This window comes from Micromys minutus (genome assembly GCF_963924665.1).
Source record: "Micromys minutus genome assembly, chromosome: 30".
Classification (NCBI taxonomy): domain Eukaryota; kingdom Metazoa; phylum Chordata; class Mammalia; order Rodentia; family Muridae; genus Micromys; species Micromys minutus.
This window is the reverse complement of record NC_137965.1, coordinates 8198073-8219280: the sequence shown is the minus strand read 5'-3', so window position 1 is coordinate 8219280 and position 21208 is coordinate 8198073. Positions and strand designations below refer to the sequence as shown.

Here is a 21208-nt window from a genome sequence, read left to right as displayed (position 1 = left end):
AAAGATCACAGAGACACTAGACCTAACTAGCTGTGTGGGCTGGAGCAATTGCAGATTTGTCTTTAGGAAGTAATGCTCACCTTGTGTGGTGATTAAGAGACATCCACATGCACTGACTAAGAACAGTTTTTGGCACAAAAGAAGTTGCCTTAAGAAATGCTAGCTATTGCTGCTCCTGTCTCTACACACAGATGTTTACTCCCGTAACTGCCTGAGTATTAAGTTCGTTTCCCAGAGTTTGTCTTTCCAGCCAGCCATACTCATCGAGAGGAAGACTGTCACCCCCTATGTACACAAGATGTGTGTGCCTTTTGCAATAAAAGTGCCATGCATGGTGGGGACTTGTCCCTTCTGATCGTCTCACTGTTCATCCTGGGATGTGACTCACGACTACACAAGCCTTGTTGTTCTCTGAAGTTGTGACTTTTACTGCCTAAATGTTGTTACTCCCTCCCCCACTGCCCCTGAAAAGGTTGTAGAATGAGCAAGCACAGCTGATTCACACCAAAGAACTGATATCCTAAACCTTGGGCAATTCCTGATTACAAATGACATTTATAACTAAATTTATTTTTCATTTACACAGACAATAAGATAGAAATTATAGATAAGAATTCCTGTTAAAGCAGTTTTTTTTGTTTTTGTTTTTGTTTTTGTTTTTGTTTTTGTTTTTTATTAAACCTCTAAATCCAAACACCAGTTTCTAGGAGACAGAACCTGCAGGCTGTACCACATGGGTACAATTCTATTAAATCTAGGCTGTGGGAATCATTACAAAATAAACAACTTTAAAAAATGAATAGGAAACAAAAGAAAATGAAATGAGAGGCATATCTGGAAACAGTGACCTTAAAAAGTTCGGGGAGGTTTTGTTTTGTTTTAAATGGTTCAGCCTAATCTACACTATTTAGAGATACTCAAGTGGAATTTTAAAAATGTTTAAACAAACTAAATTATCATAAAGCCATCTTGATGGATTTTTTTAGGGGGGTTGGGGAGAGTACATATGGAAAACATCTGCTATAATTCCTAACTTGGGTGGGGAACCGAAGTAGCGGGAGCTGTATGAGAATCCTTTGTAATAACTTCTATATGTGGGTCTCTCGATTTGTGTTCCAGGCAACAACAACACATTCCTTAAACATTCTTTGTCAAAGGCAATGGTGCTGACCAGGGTTTTCTCTATGTGATCCTGCAGGGAGTCGATAAGCAGTTCTCCCACGGGCTTCCAGCCGTTCCGCACAGCCTCCACCTCCTTCATGTCTACGTCCAGATCATCCACAGCTCCCTGCAGGTCTCGGAGTTTCTCTAACGCCTTTCCTACTTGCTTTTGCCAGTTGCTCGTCACCGCGTTTAGATTCTCCCATTTCTCTCTGACTTCAGAAGACTGTTTGCGCATGGCCTTGGCAATCTTCTGGGCTCTCTCCTCAGGAGTCAGCTCTGCGGTTAAAAAAAAAAAGAGAGAGGGTTTAGCTCAGTTATCTACCCAGTTACATATGTATTCTTCATATCCAAGTGTAAATCTCATGGTTAAAAAGGTTACTAGTGCATCTATAGAAAGCCTGAGTTACAATGGTCAGAGGAAAAAAAATTCCTCTATATGTGTTTACCAGTAAGGTATAGTTACATCTAAACGTATACTCAAAAGGAAAAGAAAATGGTTGCCCAGGTTTAGTGCTCATGGTGACTTCTGAATTTTAATACTTTAACACCTGTAAGCCTTGAAATGTAGCAAGATAACTCAAAAAGAAAACATTTCTCCTTTACCATAAATTTGCTTATGTGAAGATCCAAAGACAGTTTTTCATTTCATTGTTCTCAAGAGAAATTAGAAACATAATTAGCAGAGAGAAGCTGTAAGTTATAAAAAAAAAAATATTAATTTACCATGTTTCTTGAAAGAACAAACTCAAGGCCTATGACATCTTAGGGACTTCATCATCTGTAAATGAGCTTGCTTGTCCCGTGTTTAAGGAAGGACATTTTCTGAAGACTAGAGCTACAGAAACTGAATGTTTATCCATCCTTCAACAGGAAGACTGCAAGATGACAAGGACCATCCTTGACATGTAACAGAGCCAGGAGTCCAAGTGTAAGAAATAAACTAAGCCTTCCCAATGGAAAGAATACACAGTGCAAGGCTAGTAAGAAGAGCAACAGCCCAGAAGGAAAGAAAAGATGGACACAGAGACCAAAATCAGGTCGGTCCTAAGCCCAGGGTCAGAAAAGGTGAACCCAACAAGACAAGGACAAAAGAATGTATTTGAACACAGAGAGTGACTCCCAAAGCAGGACAACTAGGTATGGAAATGTCTGGGACTCTCTCACACTGGGACTCCCCTATACTTGGGGATCCCTCCTTTAATCTAGCTTGTTTGGATATATCTTCCTGACTGTCCCCAGAAACACAGAGGCAGGTCAAAAACACACAGTCACAACAAAAGGCGGGTTCGTCTAAGGCAGAGACACGTACACAGATGCTCCTGGACTTATGGGGCTGTAGATAAACCAGTCCTAAGCTGAAGAGGAAGCTGAGAAATCAAAAGTATGTTTATTAGATCTGACCTACCAAACATCACAGCTCAGCTATGCTGAATATGGGTGGAGTCCTGATCTGAGCCTGCGGTTACACAAGCTCATGGAACACAAATAATAATAATGTTCATAATAAAATACTAAAGTTCTCATCATGTACAGAATACTGCACCAATTTCTTGAAACGGAACCGCCACAGGGCCGCAGTCTCCCATCCCCAGCGCCCCACAAATGTTTGAAGGAGGCTTATCCTAAGTCTTTATCTGCAATAATAGCTCATCTTTTAGTATGAACTATATTAGTAATTTTGACTTCACCTTAACATGCTTCTTGGGGAAAATGACGTTTATCCAACTTAATCCCAAAATGAACTTTGTCCTACAGTGAGCTGAAGCCAGCATTCAATAAACCTGAATATCCACCCTTTAAAAAAAAATAAATCTGCCTGCCTATCTGTCCTCATCTGAATATGATCTAAAAAGTCAGTTTAAAGAAGACAGACTATACATGTTTAATTATTCAGAAATTTTCTTTTGTTTTTTCATTTTTGTTTTTTCTTCCTTTTTTTATTGGATATTCTCTGTATTTATATTTCAAATGTTATCCCCTACCCCCACATTCCTATCCCCACTTCCCCTCCTTACATGGAGGTACTCCCTCTCCTAACCACTCTCTCCCACCTCAGTGCCTTGGCATTCCCCCACACTGGGAAAATAACCCTTCCCTGGATCAAAGGTCTTTCCTCCTACTGATACCAGACAATGCTATCCTCTGCTAATATGCAACTAGAGCTATGAGTCTCTCCATGTGTGCTCATTGGTTGGTGTTTTAGTCCCTGGGAGCTGTGGAAAGTTTGGTTGGTTGATAATGTTCTTCCCATGTTCATTCCCTTTCAGCTCTTTCCGTCCTTTTTCTAGCTCCTCCATTGGGATTCCCATGCTCAGTCTGATGGCTAGCTGCAAGCATCCTCATCTGTATCAGAAAAGCTATGGCAGAGCCTCTGAGGAGGCATCCATATCAGGCTCCTGCCAGTAAGCACTGCTTGGCATCAGCAATAGTGCATGGGTTTGGTGGATGCATATGGGATGTATCCCCAGGTGAGGCAGTCTCTGGGTGATCTTTCTCCAATCCCTTCTCCTTTATTTTTCTTTTATTTCCTCCCATGAGTGTTTTGTTTTTCCCTTCAAAGAGGGACTGAGGAATCCACATACTGGCCTTCCTTCTTTTTGAGCTTCACAATATCTGTGAATTATTTTGGGACTAGTATCCCCTTATCAGTGAGTGCATGCCATGAGTGTTCTTTTGTGACTGGTTTACCTCACTCAGTTCCATCCATTTGCCTAGGCATTTTATGAAGTCATGTTTTTAATAGATGAAGAGCATTCTATTGCGTAAATGTACCACAATTTCTATATCCATTCCTCTGTTGAAGGATATCTGGGTTCTTTCCAGCTTCTGGCTACTATAAATAAGGCTGCTATGAACATGGTAAAGCATGTGTCCTTGTTATACATAGGAGCATCTTTGGAGTATATGTCCAGGAGTGGAATGGCTGGTTTTTCAGGTAGTACTATGTTCAGTTTTCTGAGGAACTGCCAGATTGATTTCCAGGGTGGTTGTACCAGCTTACAACCCCACCAACAGTGGAGGAATGTTCCTCTTTCTCCACATCCTCACCAGCATCTTCTGTCACCTGAATTTTTTATCTTAGCCATTCTAACTGTGTGAGGTGGAATCTCAGGGTTGTTTTGATTTGCATTTCCCTGATGACTAGGGATGTTGATCATTACTTTAGGTGCTCCTTGGCCATTGTTTAGCTCTGTACCCCATTTTTAATAGGATTATTTGATTCTCTGGTGTCTAATTTCTTGTGTTCTTTTTACGTATTAAATATTAGCCCTTTATCAGATGTCGGATTGGCAAAGAACTTTTCCCAATCTGTTAGTTGCCGTTTTGTCCTTTTGACAGTGTCCTTAGTCTTACAGAAGCTTTGCAATTTCATGAGGGTCCATTCTTGATCTTAAAGCATAAGCCATTGGTGTTCTGTTCAGAAAATTTTCAGTATACCTGGTTTTATTTGGAGGCCTTTGATCCACTTGCACTTGATCCTTGTACAAAAAGATAAGAATGGGTCAATTTGCATTCTTCTGCATGCTGACTACCAGTTGAACCCGCACCATTTGTTGAAGAGACTGTCCTTTTTCCATTGAATGTTTTTAGCTCCTTTGTCAAAATCAAGTGACCGTAGGTGTTTGGGTTCATTTCTGGGTCTTCAATTCTATTCCATTTATCTACCTACCCTTTTCTGTACCCATACCATGCAGTTTTTATCACAATTGATCTGGAATATAGCTTGAGGTCAGGGATGGTGATTCCTCTGGAAGGTCTTTTATTGTTGAGAATAGTTTTTGCTACCCTGGGTTTTTTTTTTTGTTATTCCAAATGAATTTACAAATTGCTCTTCCTAACTCTATAAAGAACTGAGTTGGAATTTTGATGGGGATTGCATTGAACCTGTAGATTGCTTTTGGCAAGATGGCCATTTTTACTCTGTTGATCCTTCCAATCCATGAGCATTGGGAGGTATTTCCACCTTCTGAGATCTTCTTCAATTTCCTTCCTCGGAGACCTGAAGTTCTTGTCATATAGATCCTTCACTTGCTTGGTTAGGGTCACACCAAAGTATTTTATATTGTTTGTGACTATTGTAAATACTGATACTCAGACTGTAGCCAAATGGCCTATGAAGATCCAAGCAGCCATGAGTCAGTACTCTTAAGTGACTACTGGAGGATGAAGGGTTAAAGGAGAAAGCACCAAAATAGTGACTAAATATACTAGACTGAACCTCATGTACACACACACACACACACACACACACACACACACACTAATAATAAGTGAAAGCCATTTTAGGATTCTAGTCCAGGGAGCTTAGAGAGAAGGGCCAACAAGTGGTGTAACCAACATGTCAGGGCAGCCAGACTCAGGGGTGGGTGGGGGTGGGGGTGAACAGAGTGTCATTAAAAAGGCAACCCTCCATTAAATCTTTATACCTTCAAGACATCTATAAAATGCCAAATATAACACCTATATTTTATATTTTACACAAATGTAAAATCTTATATGTGAGATGAAAATTCATTCCCAGAGCCCTCAGGAGAGGTGGGGTAACTTTTATGAGGGCTACACCTGTGCTGGTTAATAAGTTACTGGGGCTTTTCGAAGAATGTAATTTTAAGCATTTCTATTTCAATGTCTAAAAGAGGGAGGGAGGGAGGGAGAGAGGGAGGGAAGGAGGGAGGGACAGAGAGAGACACAGAGACCCTGCCCGTTCATGTTCAAGACAAGACAGCTTACTCACAATGCTTTCCCTTGGATGAAGTAAAAACTGTTTCAGAATCAACCACTAAATAACAGTCCACAGAGGGACACACAGCGTCCTCATCAGGGGACAAAGCAGCCCATACTGGCTGCTGTGGTTTTGTCCAGTGGAAGCTCCTCTGTTCCTAGTCCTTTGGTAGTTTATCACATAATCTCAACTCACCAGTAGGGGAGCAGAGTTCAGCATTAAACTCGCCATCTGTTTACCATGGAGGACCTGCGCCCACTAAGCACTTTTGAGTCTGAACACAAGTGCAGCCCATAACAGCAAAGCCTTAGAAGCACTTTTAAACCAGTAAGTGAAATAGCAAACAAAACCAAACCAACACTTTCCAAGGTTGTGAGGCATGCAAAAGGAAGCAATATGTAAAATAGCAAGTTAGAGCAATTTGAGGGATAAAGCAAAAAACAAAGGAAAAAGAAAGGGAGGGAGGGAGGGAGGGAGGAAGGGAGGGAGGGAGGGAGGGAGAAGAGAGAGAGAGAGAGAGAGAGAGAGAGAGAGAGAGAGAGAGAGAGAGAGAGAGAGAGAGAGAGAGAGAGCTCTTCCAAAGAGGCAGAGGAGATTTACAGGGAAAAGAATACAGTTTCTCAAGAACACATTCATTAAAAGCAAATTTTTCTCATTTGAAAACCAATGGATAAGTGTTCTTTTAAAGGATCAGAAGCCTCCGTGGTAAATTCTGAAGCATTCTCTTGGGCAGAGAAGCATTCTATAGCAATGGTATTGTAGGAGAAACCTTACTGAGAGTCGATTCAAACCCATCCTTCCTAGAAGCTGCTATCAGAGACCTGCTCTAAGGCATCAGGATTTGGCCCATCAAGGTGCAGAGTACTGGAGAGATACCACATCTGTCAGTAGAGCACACCTAGCTTAATGGAATACAAGCACTGATGCTTTGGTCCTGCCGCAGAAGACACATTTCCCTTCCACTGGGTTGATGTGTCAACCCCCTGTTCAACATGGCGGGGAAATTCAGGAGGCCTGGGAGCCCAGTGATAAGAGAGCATGCTAATTAGCATTTGAAAACAGGAGCAGGGGCTGGTGCCAAACTGGGGAAATCCTTGGACAAAGCCAAATGCGTTTGCCTGCAGTTCTGAGGCCAGAAGATCTTTCCCCAGGTCACTTGTTTCCCCGCCCAGCGTCTGTGGAGATGCTCATTCCGTTCCTCTCCACCATCCTGGGTTAAGGCCCGGGGATCAAACTGCCCAAAATTTGAAGGTAGAATTATATTTAAATCTTATTATTTACATGCTTGGATTTCCTTTGATTATATATTCCACGTCCTACCATATGTTGCGGATATTTTGTCTGTTTTCTCTTTTTAGTTGATGATTTTTAAGTAGTATGGTCTCTAATGTGCTACAGATTTAAGAAGACCAAAAAGAAAGCTGACGTTGGTGTCGCATGCCTGTAATCTTTGCCCTTGGGGTTTGAGGCCAGCCTGGGCTACATGGGAAGCAGAAGAGGAAAGCTCAGTAAATCTTTTTTTTTTTTTTTCAAGTGTGCTCATGGATTGTCCTGTATTTATAACAGGCTCTTTTATCCAATGGGTGTTAGCATTTTGTCTAAGCTCCACCCCACAGTTACCTGGCAACAGCCAGGTATGCAGGACTCACTATAAAAGTGGCAGCTTGCCCCAACCCCCAAGCCTAGCTCTCTCTGGCTCTAGCCTTCTTGCTCCCACTCTGTCCTGTTCCCCCTGTCTCCCCATTCCCTTCCTCCTCTCTCCCCATTCCCTTCCCCCTCTCTCCCCATTCCCTTCCACCTCTCTCTCCATTCCCTTCCACCTCTCTCTCCATTCCCTTCCCCCTCTCTCCCCATTCCCTTCCCCTCTCTCCCCATTCCCTTCCTCCTCTCTCTCCACATGCTCATGGCCAGCTTCTACTTCTCTTCTCTTCCTCCCTTCTTCCCTTTCCTTCTTTGCTTCCCTTTCCTCCTCCTCCTTCTCCTTCTTTTCTCTCTCTCCCTTTTTCTGCCTCTTCTACCCTCTCAACTCCCTTCCCCATGCCCTGAATAAACTCTGTTCTATACTGTACCATCATGTGGTTGGTCGGTCCCTCAGTGGGGAAGGGATACCTCAGCATGGATCCACCAAGGTACCCCCTTCCCCCACACCTCACCACACAACCACAAAACATTTCCTTCACAGGGAGCCAGGCCCAGACTTAGGCAGCAGAACCACTTCCTTCTTCTGCACGAGTGCTGCTCCAGTGCAGGACACGCTGCATGATTTGTCCGTTTGTCTTTCCAGGAGCAAACCCCAGGAATCCTGTCTTCTATTCTAAGAAAATACTACTTTTGGTGTTTACTTTAAGAAATGTAGACATTCTCCCTTTGTGTGCTTGTGAAACTATTTATTTTAAACATAATTCTTTTATAAAATAATGATAGTCATTTATCAGAATCATCATGGTCTTATTATTAAAGATGATTTCCTGACTTCATCATATTTTTTTTTTCCTTAAGTTTGGTACCGGTCCAGCTTCTACTTGTTACTACTGATTCTAAATACTTATGTTACAAACATTTATTTCCTCTCCACCTTGGTTGAGAATCCAGACAGGTGACCACTCTGTCATTGACTTGCAGTGAATACTTTAGCTTCACTTTTTAAAAACAACACAAAACTTCATTTTAAAAATGTCTGTCTGCTTCATTTCCCCCTCCTTGCCAAGCCCATGTGAAGCTACTGATTCAAATTACAAACCTTCAAAAGTTATTTAACTTATGGTCATTCCCAATATCTGAGTTGTACTGTGTGGGGTTATTTTGTGTTTATTTGAAGCCTTTTATATTTTACCAACACATGAAATGTTAGTGTTAACAACAACAAAGCAAAAGATTGCAAGTAGTATTTCACTGCTATACAATTCATTGTAAGAAAAGATTAGGGGAGTTCTAACAGGACATGCTATCCTAGATGCCGATCACTCTTATTTGTTGGAAGCTCAGTTTATAACTACAAAAAACACATACAGTGAGAGAAAGAGAGAGAGAGAGAGAGAGAGAGAGAGAGAGAGAGAGAGAGAGAGAGAAACAGAGAGAGAGAGAGAGGGAGAGAGCACACAGTAGGTCCTCAATGAAGGCTCTAGTTCCAAGTCTAGGAGAGATCTGCATTCCTCAAGGGATTGTCCCCTATAAACCCAGCTGATGAGACCACTAGAGTTCAATAGCAAAAAAGAGAGATTTACTCACTCTCTTTTGATGTTTCTGAGTCACATGGAATGAGAGGGTAGATGAAGAGGGTGTGGGACATGAAGGGAGACTTGCTTGGGCGTCTGACTGACCTTTCCTGCTTGCATAGCTGAGACGCAAGAAATTTCAACACAACTGATAAAACCAAAGATGTCTAAGGAGATAATGTGGCTCTCCAAAAAAGACATCTTAAGGAGGATGCTTACAAGGATAAATAAACAAATGAATTATGGTTATGCGGGGGAGGGCCAGGATGTTTCTAACATTGGATTTCAATGTACAAGCACCCATATCTCAACCCAAACCTATCAGCATGCATCATAAAACCACTTTACAATTTGCTTTACCAAAGGAAATCCTGTAAAATACGAGAACCAAGAAAACTGCTATTAGTTTGTAAACTTCACTGTTAAATATGGCATAATCTTTTAAATCTTGTTGCAAATTACATTCATTAAAAGGTGCGTGCGTGCGTGCGTGTGTGTGTGTGTGTGTGTGTGTGTGTGTGTGTGTGTGTGTGTGTTAAAGATAGTTCAATGTGACTCTAGCCCACACTCATGTCTTAGATGGATATTGTCCTTTTCCTACTATGTCTAAGTACTTCTGTTTTATCTGAGTAGAGCAACCAAAAGGTCAGACTCTGGGATTCTGGCAGTACTGACGGGCTGGGTCTACCTACTGATGTTCACAATTTCAGTATCTTTATTTCTCTCTCTTTACAGCCCCTCCCCTCTCTTCATAATCAAAAGGTGCTGCTGATTAAAATAACAGGGACTATATTATTTCTACTTTCGAGCTTCCTGATTAAATAATTGAGATCAACTTAATCTCTCCAAAGTGTTCCATCAGTGGGTGAGAGGACCCGTCCACTTCTAGTCTGGGAGGTGACGGATGGCAACGGCTCATTATGGACCAGGTCACAAGATATCAAGTGCCCTCCTCTGTTTAAGACCTCTAATTACGCTCATCCAGTAAATTAGAAGGCTGACACATTAGGAGAGGCTGCCTAGAGCTGATCACCCCGCAGATGGGAAAACGACATCTTTCAGTGAGGAAAGGCTAAAGGTGGTACGGTGAATCCGAGAAAGAAAGATAAGGTATGAGAGGACGAGATGTGAAAACATAGTGTCCAAGGAAAGAGAAATAGGGAATATCCCCCGAGTTTTCAAAAGGCAACTTACAGAGGAGAATAAGGAAAGGCGTGGGGAAGCAGACAGGATGACCAACCGCTCTGAGGGCTGGGAGATCTCAGCAAGGGCAATTCTGATGAGAAAATCACTAGTGCTTCTGGGGAGAGGGGAGGGGCAAAGCATTGTTTGACGGGGAGACCAGGAGGGGGCAGTGAGTGGTATATAGAGTAAGTAAAAAGAATTAAATTTTAAAAATTTAATTAAATTAAATTTAAAAAATTTAATTTAATTAAATTTTTAAAAAAAAGAAAAAATAAACACCACTGGTGGTCACTGAGATTTGATTCTACCTCAGATAGAGGTAGAATCTATCTGAGGTAGAATCTATCTAGACAGATATCCACCAGGCTCTTAGACATAAGCAAAGCCAGTGTGCTGAGCTAAGGCTAAAGCTGGGGACATTACTAATGACAGCAGCACGCAGAGCAGGGGCAGGAAGGGCAACAACCAGAGAGCCAACTCCCAACTCTGCAGCAGTGGCTCCCTGAATGCCTTCCTGCTGACAACAGTTTTATTCATTGCCACACTGGGGCAGCAACAGGCAGGCCACTGGGGTCAGAAGACAGTACTGAATGGGGGAAAGAGACACAGAACATTCGGTGTCAGCAGGACAAGAAACTCACCGAGCTCTCAGATGTATTCCCAGGACCTCTAATACCCACAGGCATGTGGTAGGCATTTGGTAAATATTGCTGAAAGACTGAATAGTTCTCTTGGTACATCTTTGACTTATCAACCAAATGGAAGGAAAATCTCCTAGTCTATTCCCTTCCCTTTCCCCTTCTTTAATAAACAAAGCAATGGGTAGGGCTGGGGAGAAAGTTCAGTCATAATGTTTGGGACAAAAGCAGGAGGCTGAGTTTGAGTCTAGAAACCAGAGGATTCCTGCATCCCTGACTAGAGAGTTGAACTGAGTGGTTCGCTCCAGGTTCAGTGGCCTGAACAAAAACTGAGTTGAAGAAATCATAGGGAAAGACACCTAATGATACCCTCAAGGCGAAAGGGACCATAGTGGGTGGTGCCATCCCTGGGCTGATGGTAAGTCCTGGGTTCCGTAAGAAAGCAAGATAAGCAGACCAGGGAAAGCAAGCCAGTAAGCAGCATCCTCCATGGCTTCTGTATCCACTCCTACCTCCAAGTTCTGCCCTGTTGTGAGTTCCTGTCCTGACTTCCTTTGATGATAAACAGCATGTGGAAGTGTAAGCTGAATAAACCCTTTCCTCCCCAACTTGCTTCTTGGTCATGATGAGCAGGAATAGAAAACCTGAATAAGACACACACCCATAAACTACACACACACACACCCACCCCAAAGAATCAAGACAGGAGCCATAAATTTTAAATCTCTTTCTTGACACATTAGCATCTATTTTTCCCTCACCTTGGGCTGTTCCCCTGCCACACACAGAAGCTAGTGATCTATGAGTCAGACATTTCAGGAGCTTTCTACCTCAGCTTAGCTGTTCTTATCGAAGAAGTTAAGTTTGTTCTTCATGTTTATGTACTGAAGAGGGACATCTATGCCTTTGCTGGCCTTCCATCTTCAAAACCATGATGGCAACTCCAGAAGTTTCTAGCTCCCAACCGAGAGACAAAAGCAAAACCCACCACACTCAGCTCAAGGGCTGTAGTACTTTCCTATCCTTCATGCTGAAACCAGAACGTGACATCCCAGATGTGGATCCCCACAAAATACACCCCTGCAAAGTATTCCTATATCTTTTTATGAAGCAAATGTGTTTTATTTATTGATGGCCACAACACTGACTGGGAAAAGTAGCAGCCGGCATGCAATTTATTACAAACATGTCTGTCCATAATGCTAACTCCTCTTCTCAATGGACTTATGCAGAGTTTCTTTGCAGTGATATTTCTGGCCATGAGAAGAAATTTTGCCTATTAAACAATTTCTGCCCAATCCAGGGGCTTCTTCAGTTCAACGCTGGATCACTCTATCTATATAGATGCTGTAAAACCTTAATTTGGGGAGGATCTGGGTATTGCTCTGTAGTTAAGAACACTGAGAAAGAAAGTAACGTTTTTCTATGTCCTTTCATGCATTACAACTTTCCCCATCAAATTTGGACTCGGGAAGCTAATTAAATTATTGCTGTGCTCCACAGGCCTGAAAGCAATTACTTATACTTCCACTTTTTATGTGAAAATTAAAAAGACAAATTCTAATATTGCCTAAACACCTTCCCCTTGGTAACGTAATCGGTGAACTGGTGTGTGACTCTATTAAGCAGTGTGGGGTTTTAGTGTGGGAAATGTAACAGTGGGCACAAAGAAGAACTTTATGCATTTAATTATGTTGTAAGTTTCCTAAAGGAAAAAAAAAAGGAAATCTTATTTCTACTCGATATACAGAAATGCTAATGAGGATAGGAGTAGATTAAAACTCCAGAGGTTACAAGCACTATGTTTAATGACACAAATCTTGGCTCCCAACTTGCACAGCCTTATGACCTGAGCACCCTAATGTCCCTATCTGTAAAATGGGTGGTAGAAAACACTGTTATTGCAGAGCGCTGTCATGGAATTAAAAGCTTGGGGGCTTAGGATAGATCCTGGCCCGGCATTGGCATCTAATAAGTCATGTCTGGCTGAGACGATCTATGTGACATCTCTCATCAACCACGTGTCCTCTGTGGGCACTACGCTTATAACAGGAACCTACCAATCCTAGAAAACCTCATTCCTTGTCACCCAACCCAAATGACGGGAAGGCTTTCCTCAAGAGACTCCAGCCATAAAGAGAGGCAGTCTACTCCCTTCCCTAGTGAGAGCGAAGCTAAGAAGAAGAAAACCAGCAGAGAGGAAGCCCAGAGGCCAGGCTCTTGGGTGGCATTTCAGCTGCTGCCTCCAGCTGCATGCTGTGGCTGCGCTATGGGGCCCACAGGGTCCAGGAGGGGGAAGCAAGGAAGCATAGTGGAAGCAGGAGGGCCCACCGTTTACAATGAAGGGATTCGAAACAAAAAGCCTCATGGGGGGAGTCCACCTGCCAGTGTAATAACCTAATTATTTCTGTTACGGAAGGCGTAATTTGGCCCCATATTACTGGCTACAGGGAAACAATGGAGTGCTACGTTACTTGGAGAAGACAAACAAAAGGACCTTCTATTAAACTATATGACAACTCCATACGGTCCCCCATTCGATGATCATGAAAATTTTTATCTGCACAAGATTGTCACTGGGGCTATAAAGGAGCTGACATGAAATTACAATGTGATTTAGATTCGGAAATATGTCTACAGTTCTCCAAAAGGATGAGCACCCTACATGATAGGATCAGCCTATCAATCCATGCCCAGTAGTATTCCTGTGGTCAACTACCATGCTCATAAACAACTTGGGAGGAAGGATGAATTTCAGCTTACAACTCTAAACTTACAACTCTAAAGTCACACTTCATTGTTGAAGGAAGTTAGGGCAGGAACCTGAAGGTAGGAGCTGATAGAGAGGTCATAGAAGGAATGCTGTTTACTAGCTTGGACATCATGGTTTGGTCAACCCATTTTCTAGTAGCTCCCAGGTCCCCCAGCCCAGAAATGGAACTATCCACAGTGAGCTGGGCCTCGCCTTATTAATTATCAATTAACACCAATAACATACAATACAGGAGAGAAATGATGCCCATATTTGGCCTTTGAAACATTATATTGTTGTGTTTGGTATTTCAAAGAATACAACCTATTCTAAGATAAAACGAATGCTGTTAACACGCATAGCTAGCCATCAGAGAACCAAGGAGAAAACACTGATCTGAAAAAAATCCAGTCACATTGAACTCATTACATGCATAGCACTAACATACACCCAGCATACTAACTGTACATAGATAAACATATTACATTAAGAACTATATTTTCTATGACTATCTGTGAATGTCCTTTCAATGAAGCAAAGGATAAAACAAGCCATTCTCAGAAGAGAAGAACACTGTAGTCACAGTAACAGGAAGGCTTTAGCTGGAATTATTTTTTAAAGCTGATTTGTGGGAAAACTATTGGGAAAAAAATCTATACTGTTTTCTAATACATAAGTAATTATTATTGGTGGTGACGGGCAGTAGGGAAAATGCCATGTTCCCTGGCTATCTCTAGAGAATAGGGGCAGGGGAGGGGAGGCAGGGTCCACCCCTGGCTGTGGATCCCAGAGTGGACACAGGTCCTTCACACAGCATGGCAATTCAGAGGTAGCTCTGAGAACAGCTAAGGGGAGTTGGCCACACAGAGAAGAGCCAAGAAATATGTGTGCAAGGCTAAGAGTTTCTTGACACAGGCGTCAAGGAGGAGCTAGGAGGTCAGCCGCCAGGGGATCCACATGCGCAGAGATGGAGGAGGTGAAGTTACAATGGGCCACGAGCCAGTGGAAACCCAGGGCTGAGAGAAGGGCAGAAGCACAAACCTAATGCTGGTTCTGCATCTTTCCTCCATTATCTTGGTGACCTTGGTCAGCCGAGGAAGATGCTCTTGGCCTTAGTATGCCTTTTTTCAATGAAAAATGGCACCTTTATAATCTAACCCATCCATCTGGTTCAAAGGATGAATACAAAAGCAGTTTAAAAATCAGGAGAGAGAAAAAAAAAAAAAACACGAATAAGAAATTTATATCCCATTAGAAACTGGATGATAATGATCAAGTAAAAGCAATTTTCATTAGAAGGAGAAGGGTGGGGCTGTGGCAGACTAAATGCCACCATTGCTTCCGTACCACTCAGACAGGAACACTGAACGCAAAGCTCTCTCAGCCTCCTGCGATTAGCTAGCAAACTTTAGTTGCAGTAAAAGATCGTATCGACTTGAATCGTTTTCTAAACAGTGTAGGTTGTTGTGGTAGCTGAGTTTTCCATACAATTACATGATACCCATTCAACTCAATTTCTTATCGGTTCTAATTTTTGGAAGGGTATTTTTTTTTTTAAAGAAACACCAACTCCTTACGCCTTCTGCTTTAGGAAATAAACAGCGATTCATAGCTTCATATTTTACAGGTCTTTTCTAGTATCTGTATTGTACCTTGTTGCTGTCACCTGGCTGTGGCCACTCCTGTCATCCCTGTCCCTGTCTTGTCACCTCTACATAGCTAATTGTCGGCGATTCACAGGGCATGGAGTTCGAGTATTTATTACCTGTCTGAAGAGCAAATCTGTACCTCTGAGAAAGTACCTGATGGCATGGAGCCTGTATGTCCCCTTACTGTGTCAACTGCACCTGTTCAAGTCACTTCTTCAGATTCTCCATGAACAGGAAGTCAGCGTCACCGCCCTCCCGATAACGAAGTGTTGGGGAAATCACGAAAGATATCAGTCAGCCAGGTATTTAAGGAGTCATTTGAGATGGGGCAGGACTTGGGAGAGGGTTTGGTAGAGCAAGTAGGTGCTGTGCCAGTGTGTGAGGGCAGAGCTGGTTAACAGTAGAAAGGGTAAGTCTGGCGTCCAGCTGGCGACACAGAACACAGAGTAAGTGGTATGGGACAGGGTCAGACAGAACACGGACGTCGGGTCTCTGCTCAACCTTCTATGCCAGGAGGAGCCCAGATCCCATTCTAAAAAAAAAAAAAATGCCAGTTCTGGACTTTTAGACAGGTCATTTGGGGCATGGGCTGAAGGTTTAGTAAGTAACATCTGCATCGAGCAAGAAAGATGACCCGAATCCAGCTGTGGTATCACAGGCCTGTAATTCTACTAATAGGGAGGCAGAGACAACATGGATCCGTGGGGCTTGATAGCCAGCAGCACAGCTGGACCGAGAGCTCTCTAAAGGGGGTAAAATGCAGCTAAAGGCAGATACCCGAGGTTAACCTCTGGCCCCTGCACACACTCACACGCATGTATGCACCCACACAAGATAATGCTGGGTGGCACTGCTTTTCAAACATTTGAAAATACGTGCAACACTAATTATTAATAAAGTTCATGACAGAAAAATGAAATGAGGGAGATGGAGCTTGCAAGAGAGGGGGAAAAAAAGACATTTTGAGGGAAAAATGATGGAGAAACGTAGTTTCTGGAATTAGAAAGAGATGGATCTATCTTTGTGCCCTAGGGCATAATGCACAGAGCGAATACAAAAACTGCTTATTAAATAGAACTAAAAGCCATATACGGCTTGGGCTGGTACTAATGCCTCCAACATAGAGTACTTCACCATTGCTTAGGATGACTAATGCTCCAACGGTCTCTGTTTCTGACAGCGGTTGTGCATAAGTCACAGTAAACAAAAAAAGGATAAAAGCTATTACGGATAATTTCCCTCCATTTACTTTTAACAGCAGGTAAAATGGGCTACCATTACAGAAAATAATATCAAGGAAGGACAGGGTTGGAAAATGGTTCCTCGCAAAATCAAACCACACCCCCACCCCCCAATACACACACACACACACACACCAAAGCGGTGGTTGGAAATGGGACCTGAGCAAAATCTGGCGTCCTGAGACTAAGAGCAAAGGAGAGAAGCTACCAAGGTGTCTTTTCAAAGTTTTAAATGGCTGTCCTCTCACCTAATCACCTCCTCCCTCATTCAAGAGTGTGCTTGGGGACAGCAGTGTCCACTCTGATCCCCAAAGTCCCTGTCCCTCATGCTGTACGACCAAGACCCTGGGCAAATACAAGGTCTTGGGGGTAGTGGCGTTTGCTTTCTGTCTTACCTCTTTGTGTTACCTTCATCTACAAGGAACCTAAAGCCTTTTTTAATAAAATGTGCCATAGGGGGTCTTACCCATCCCCAGTGGTACTCAACTGATACAATCATTCATTTCGTAACTATGTAACTATGCCCGACACTAGAAAATACATCAGTGAAGGAGACGGAGAGTGGGAAGGGTGAGTGCTACAGAAACGGGAGAACCTGAGTTCAAATCCAGGTACGGAGTTAAACAGCTGGGCATGGCTGGTGCAGACATAACCAGAGTGCACATGCTTGTGAAAGGAAAGACCGGTGACTCCCAAGTGTGCTGGCAGGTCAGTCCAGCCATGTGATAAGCATCGTTTATAGTAGGAGACTAAAAATGCAACACAAAAAAATGACTGAGGAAGATAGTCTATGGTGACTTGGGTCCTCCACATGCACATGTGGGTACGGGTACAACAGGCATACACATGCAAATGCTCACATGCACACACACATACACACAGCTTCATGGAACTTACTTTCCTCCCTGTAGGACATGAAGGCAGTAGAGCACAGAAAACAGATCATATACAGACCATGTTGGACACACACTGGGAATCACATCACAGAAAAGGGAGACTTTGCAGCAATGGGTACAGGGAAGAACTAACTAAGGACAGGACATTTGGATAAAGACCCAAGTAGAAGGGGAAGTGGGGGGGATGAGGGAGGAGAAGGAGGGGAAGGTAGTGGTGGTAAGAGTAGGCTTAGGGATCCAGGAGGGATGTTCCAGAAACATGGAAGAGACACGCAAAGGCTTCGAGGCTGGAACAACCCTGAATGTTCAGGAAATAGTAGTGTAGTCAGGACAGCAGAAATAAGGATCAGAATGGGAGCAACTGAGAGCCAGTCAGCAGCTGTGAGACTTCCTCGGGAGTCCCACATGAAAGCAGCTGGTTCACACTTTCATTTTCATTCATTATCATTTGGTTGCTGCAGGAAGGAAATATCTGGAAAGCAGGAGCAGGGGAGCGAGCCAAGCTGAAGGGACAGTCAGTAGTCTGAGTGAGAGGTGATGTCCCTTTGGACCAGGACACATTGGTAAAGGACTCTGGTGTAGTTTCCATGTAGCGATGAGGAGACTTGCTGGAAGACAGGATTTGGTGATGGAAACAAAGAATCCTAGAGAAGTGCCTATAGAATTCCTGGCCAGACAACCTGGGAGGACAGAGTTTCTAAGGCGAGGCTCTAGAACTGTAAGGAAAGAGGATACAGAGAGTGGGAGGCTGCTGATCTCTACAGGACATGCGCTCCCTAAGTCCTGGCCACTTGCTCTAAGTAGCTGGAGTCCGGTTTCACTTAGCCTGAAAAATCAATACCACACATCCCTACTCTCGCCTTCAGCTTCTCCTGGCTTTGAGTCTGCATTTGGGACTCAAGATTTGAAGGATCCGAGGAGATGAATTCTTCCAAAGCACCCCCTATAATCTGGTTCATTTTCTTTGCATTAAGATTTGGTGATAAGTAATTGTTAACTAAACAGTTAATAAACACGTTCCTGGAGGAGACTATAGGCAAAGACAGAATAATCAGTAAAACTAGCTCTTTATCTCATACCTTATATAGGGTTCTTCATGAATCTAGCCCAGTGCCTCATACAAGCAAGGTATTGCGAAAATGGGAACACTCAACTCAGGGTATAGAAGGGAACTTTAGTATCTAAATAAAAGAGAGCACAACGCATCTGAGAACAGTGAGGAGGGTGCGGCTGGGACCCTAACATGTGATTTTCCTCAGGAGCCCTACGTGGATCTGGGTTGCTTCATCTCTATAGATTCATTCAAACACTGTGCCTAAAGGACATCAGAAGTCTCTAAATCATTCCTGGGCAAAGGATTCTTAAGGAAGCAGACAAAATAAGAGCATGTGGAATAACCATGGCAACACAGTTCCACAACCACTCTATCAATCAAGCATAGCTAGAAGAAATATTAAAGAGGCTCTAAGAGTGCATAGGACAACCTTAACTATAGTTTAAACATTGTGCTAGATCCAAGAGCTTCTCCGGTATATAACTGAACGTCAGTGAGCAAGGCTCATCAGAAGAGCAAGGATTCTCTCTGTGAGTCCCTCCTCAGTCAGAGCAGACCGAAGATAATGCATGAGCAGTACTATGTTGCAAATATAGGATGGAACAATACAGGGAGACGGAGGTAAGGACTGCAGCTGGACTCTGGAGGCAGAGGGAGGCGTATCTTTGTGAGTTCAAAGGCAGCCTGTCTACAGTGAGTTCTAGTACAACCAGAGCTAAATAATGAGAGACCTCAACTATCCCAAGACCATACATAAAAGGCTAAGAACCCAGACTTAACAGCAGCATGCAGGCACCGCACACACATGTGCACGCTCTGGGTGTGTAAGTAATACATATGTAACAGGAAACACTCATCTATTACTAACAAAGATCAGTGGAGGTTTAAGTCTCTCAGATGAAATGGCATTGTATTAGCATGGAGCCCAAGCCTTCTGTATACTTTAAGTCATGTCTCTGTTACTTAAAGCATAGAACATAAACAAACAGTTCTGGGTAAACAGCTGTCCTGAGGTAGATTTTATGTAATAACGGTAAGAGAAAATGCATGTAGATGTTAATATGGATGCAAATTATTTCCCTAATAATTTCACTCCATGTTAGCTGGATCCACAGACGTAGAGCCCAGCGGGGCAAAGGGCCAAAAAGTTCTTCGCCCTCAGAAGAGCTTACTTTTCGAAGACAGAAATAATAATTGTGAGTGATTTCGTTTTACCAGAGCTGGGAGACTCTGCTGGACTGGATTCCCAATTGGCTGCTTCCACAGACAGTGTGCGAGCAAGAACGGAAAATGTTAATGGTAAAAAAAAGACAGTGAATGCCCTCTATGTGGGATGGAGGGGGGATAAGGGGTAAGTTATACACTTACAGTTCCAGCTTCAGTGAGGGGAGGGGCTCCTAGAAATCACTACTAGACACAGTTAGCAACTCTGCCCACCTGCTTTCTCCAGGTAAAGTGAATGGTGGAGAAATACCTTGAACAACATGTTTTTAAATACTTACTTTTACATGACATGTATGGGCATTTTGCCTGCATGGTATGTCTGCACGCCATGTATGTACCCAGTGTCCTTGAATGTCAGAACAGGACATCAGATCTCCTGGGACTGGCGTAACAGAGGGTTGTAAACCACTATGTGGATGCTGAGATTCGAACCCAGGTCCTCTGGTAGAGTAATCAGTGCTCTTAATTCCTGAGCCATGTAACCCCAGCTAGGCATGGTTAAATACACCATAACACTTTCATCAGCAACACTGGCAAAATTTAATAATGATATGTTGGCCCCAAGACACATGCCAACTTTTCCCTTAAATTTACAATGTGAAGATTGCTAGTTCCTGATAAAGACGTTAGTTCCTGCTTTATTTTAAGCTAAATATCCAGATGCAGCAGGTTGCTATCTGTACATACCGAGGATACAAGAGAAATGCTGCTTGTTTTGTTGTTGTTGTTGTTGTTTGTTTGTTTTGGTTTCCCCCCTAAAACATGACATAGAAATGAACCACACTCACCTGTCTTTGATTGTGGATTTCTTCTCGGTTCTTCAGGAGCCTCTATTGGCTGGTCAGCCAGAAAAACTCGGGCTTGATCTACGGCGTTCAGCACAGAATATTCTTTCTCCTTTAGCTCACGTCTCAGTACCTTTTGCAAAAGGAAACAGAGGTGGAGCGTATAAGCGCCTCACATGTTTTCAGCAAATGAAGGCGTGTGCTTAGCATGACCACTTCGGGCTGGGGCTGCAGAGGGAGTGGCTTAAGCCGACATTTAGATACATTATGAGTGAAAATGAGTTATAGGTAGGGACAAGAGAAAGCATGAATAAAAGTCAAAGTGAAGGTCCCTGAAAATGTTGTCTGTGTTGAAGGAAAGAAGAACAAAGATGAAGGAGGAAGGGTGGGAAGGACACTTTAAGATATTCATCCACAGAAGTTAGCTACATTGTATCTGAATTTACCAAATATGAACTTGGAGAATCCCTACTGTGTGGAGTTGCTAAAACATAATAGCCTGCTCAAAGGCACTTCCATCTTTAGACTGACGAGAAAAATTGCATCCAGTGATACAGAAGAAGGTAATTTCACACGTGGTAATGAGGGCCTCAGAAGTGTCTTATGTTCTTTAGAATACATTGAGAAAAAAAAATTAAGAGATAGGCACAAATTAAAGTGTGTGAAATCAAAACTAAACCAA

The 21208-nt window shown here is 42.9% G+C and overlaps 1 protein-coding gene across 5 annotated transcripts in view; it reads right to left on the bottom strand.

Moving 5' to 3' along the window:
• The window catches only part of UTRN (utrophin), a gene marked incomplete at its 3' end in the record, with an annotated part of 456405 nt that overhangs the window by 88196 nt on the left and 347001 nt on the right, over positions 1-21208 (bottom strand). For all 5 annotated transcript variants that reach the window (XM_080941517.1, XM_080941518.1, XM_080941516.1 and 2 more), the window contains 2 exons: positions 20530-20659; positions 1172-1440 (listed from right to left, as the gene is read on the bottom strand). In XM_080941517.1, the coding sequence (XP_080797643.1) occupies positions 1172-1440; positions 20530-20659 (399 nt within the window). The remainder of the gene's footprint in view (positions 1-1171; positions 1441-20529; positions 20660-21208) is intronic.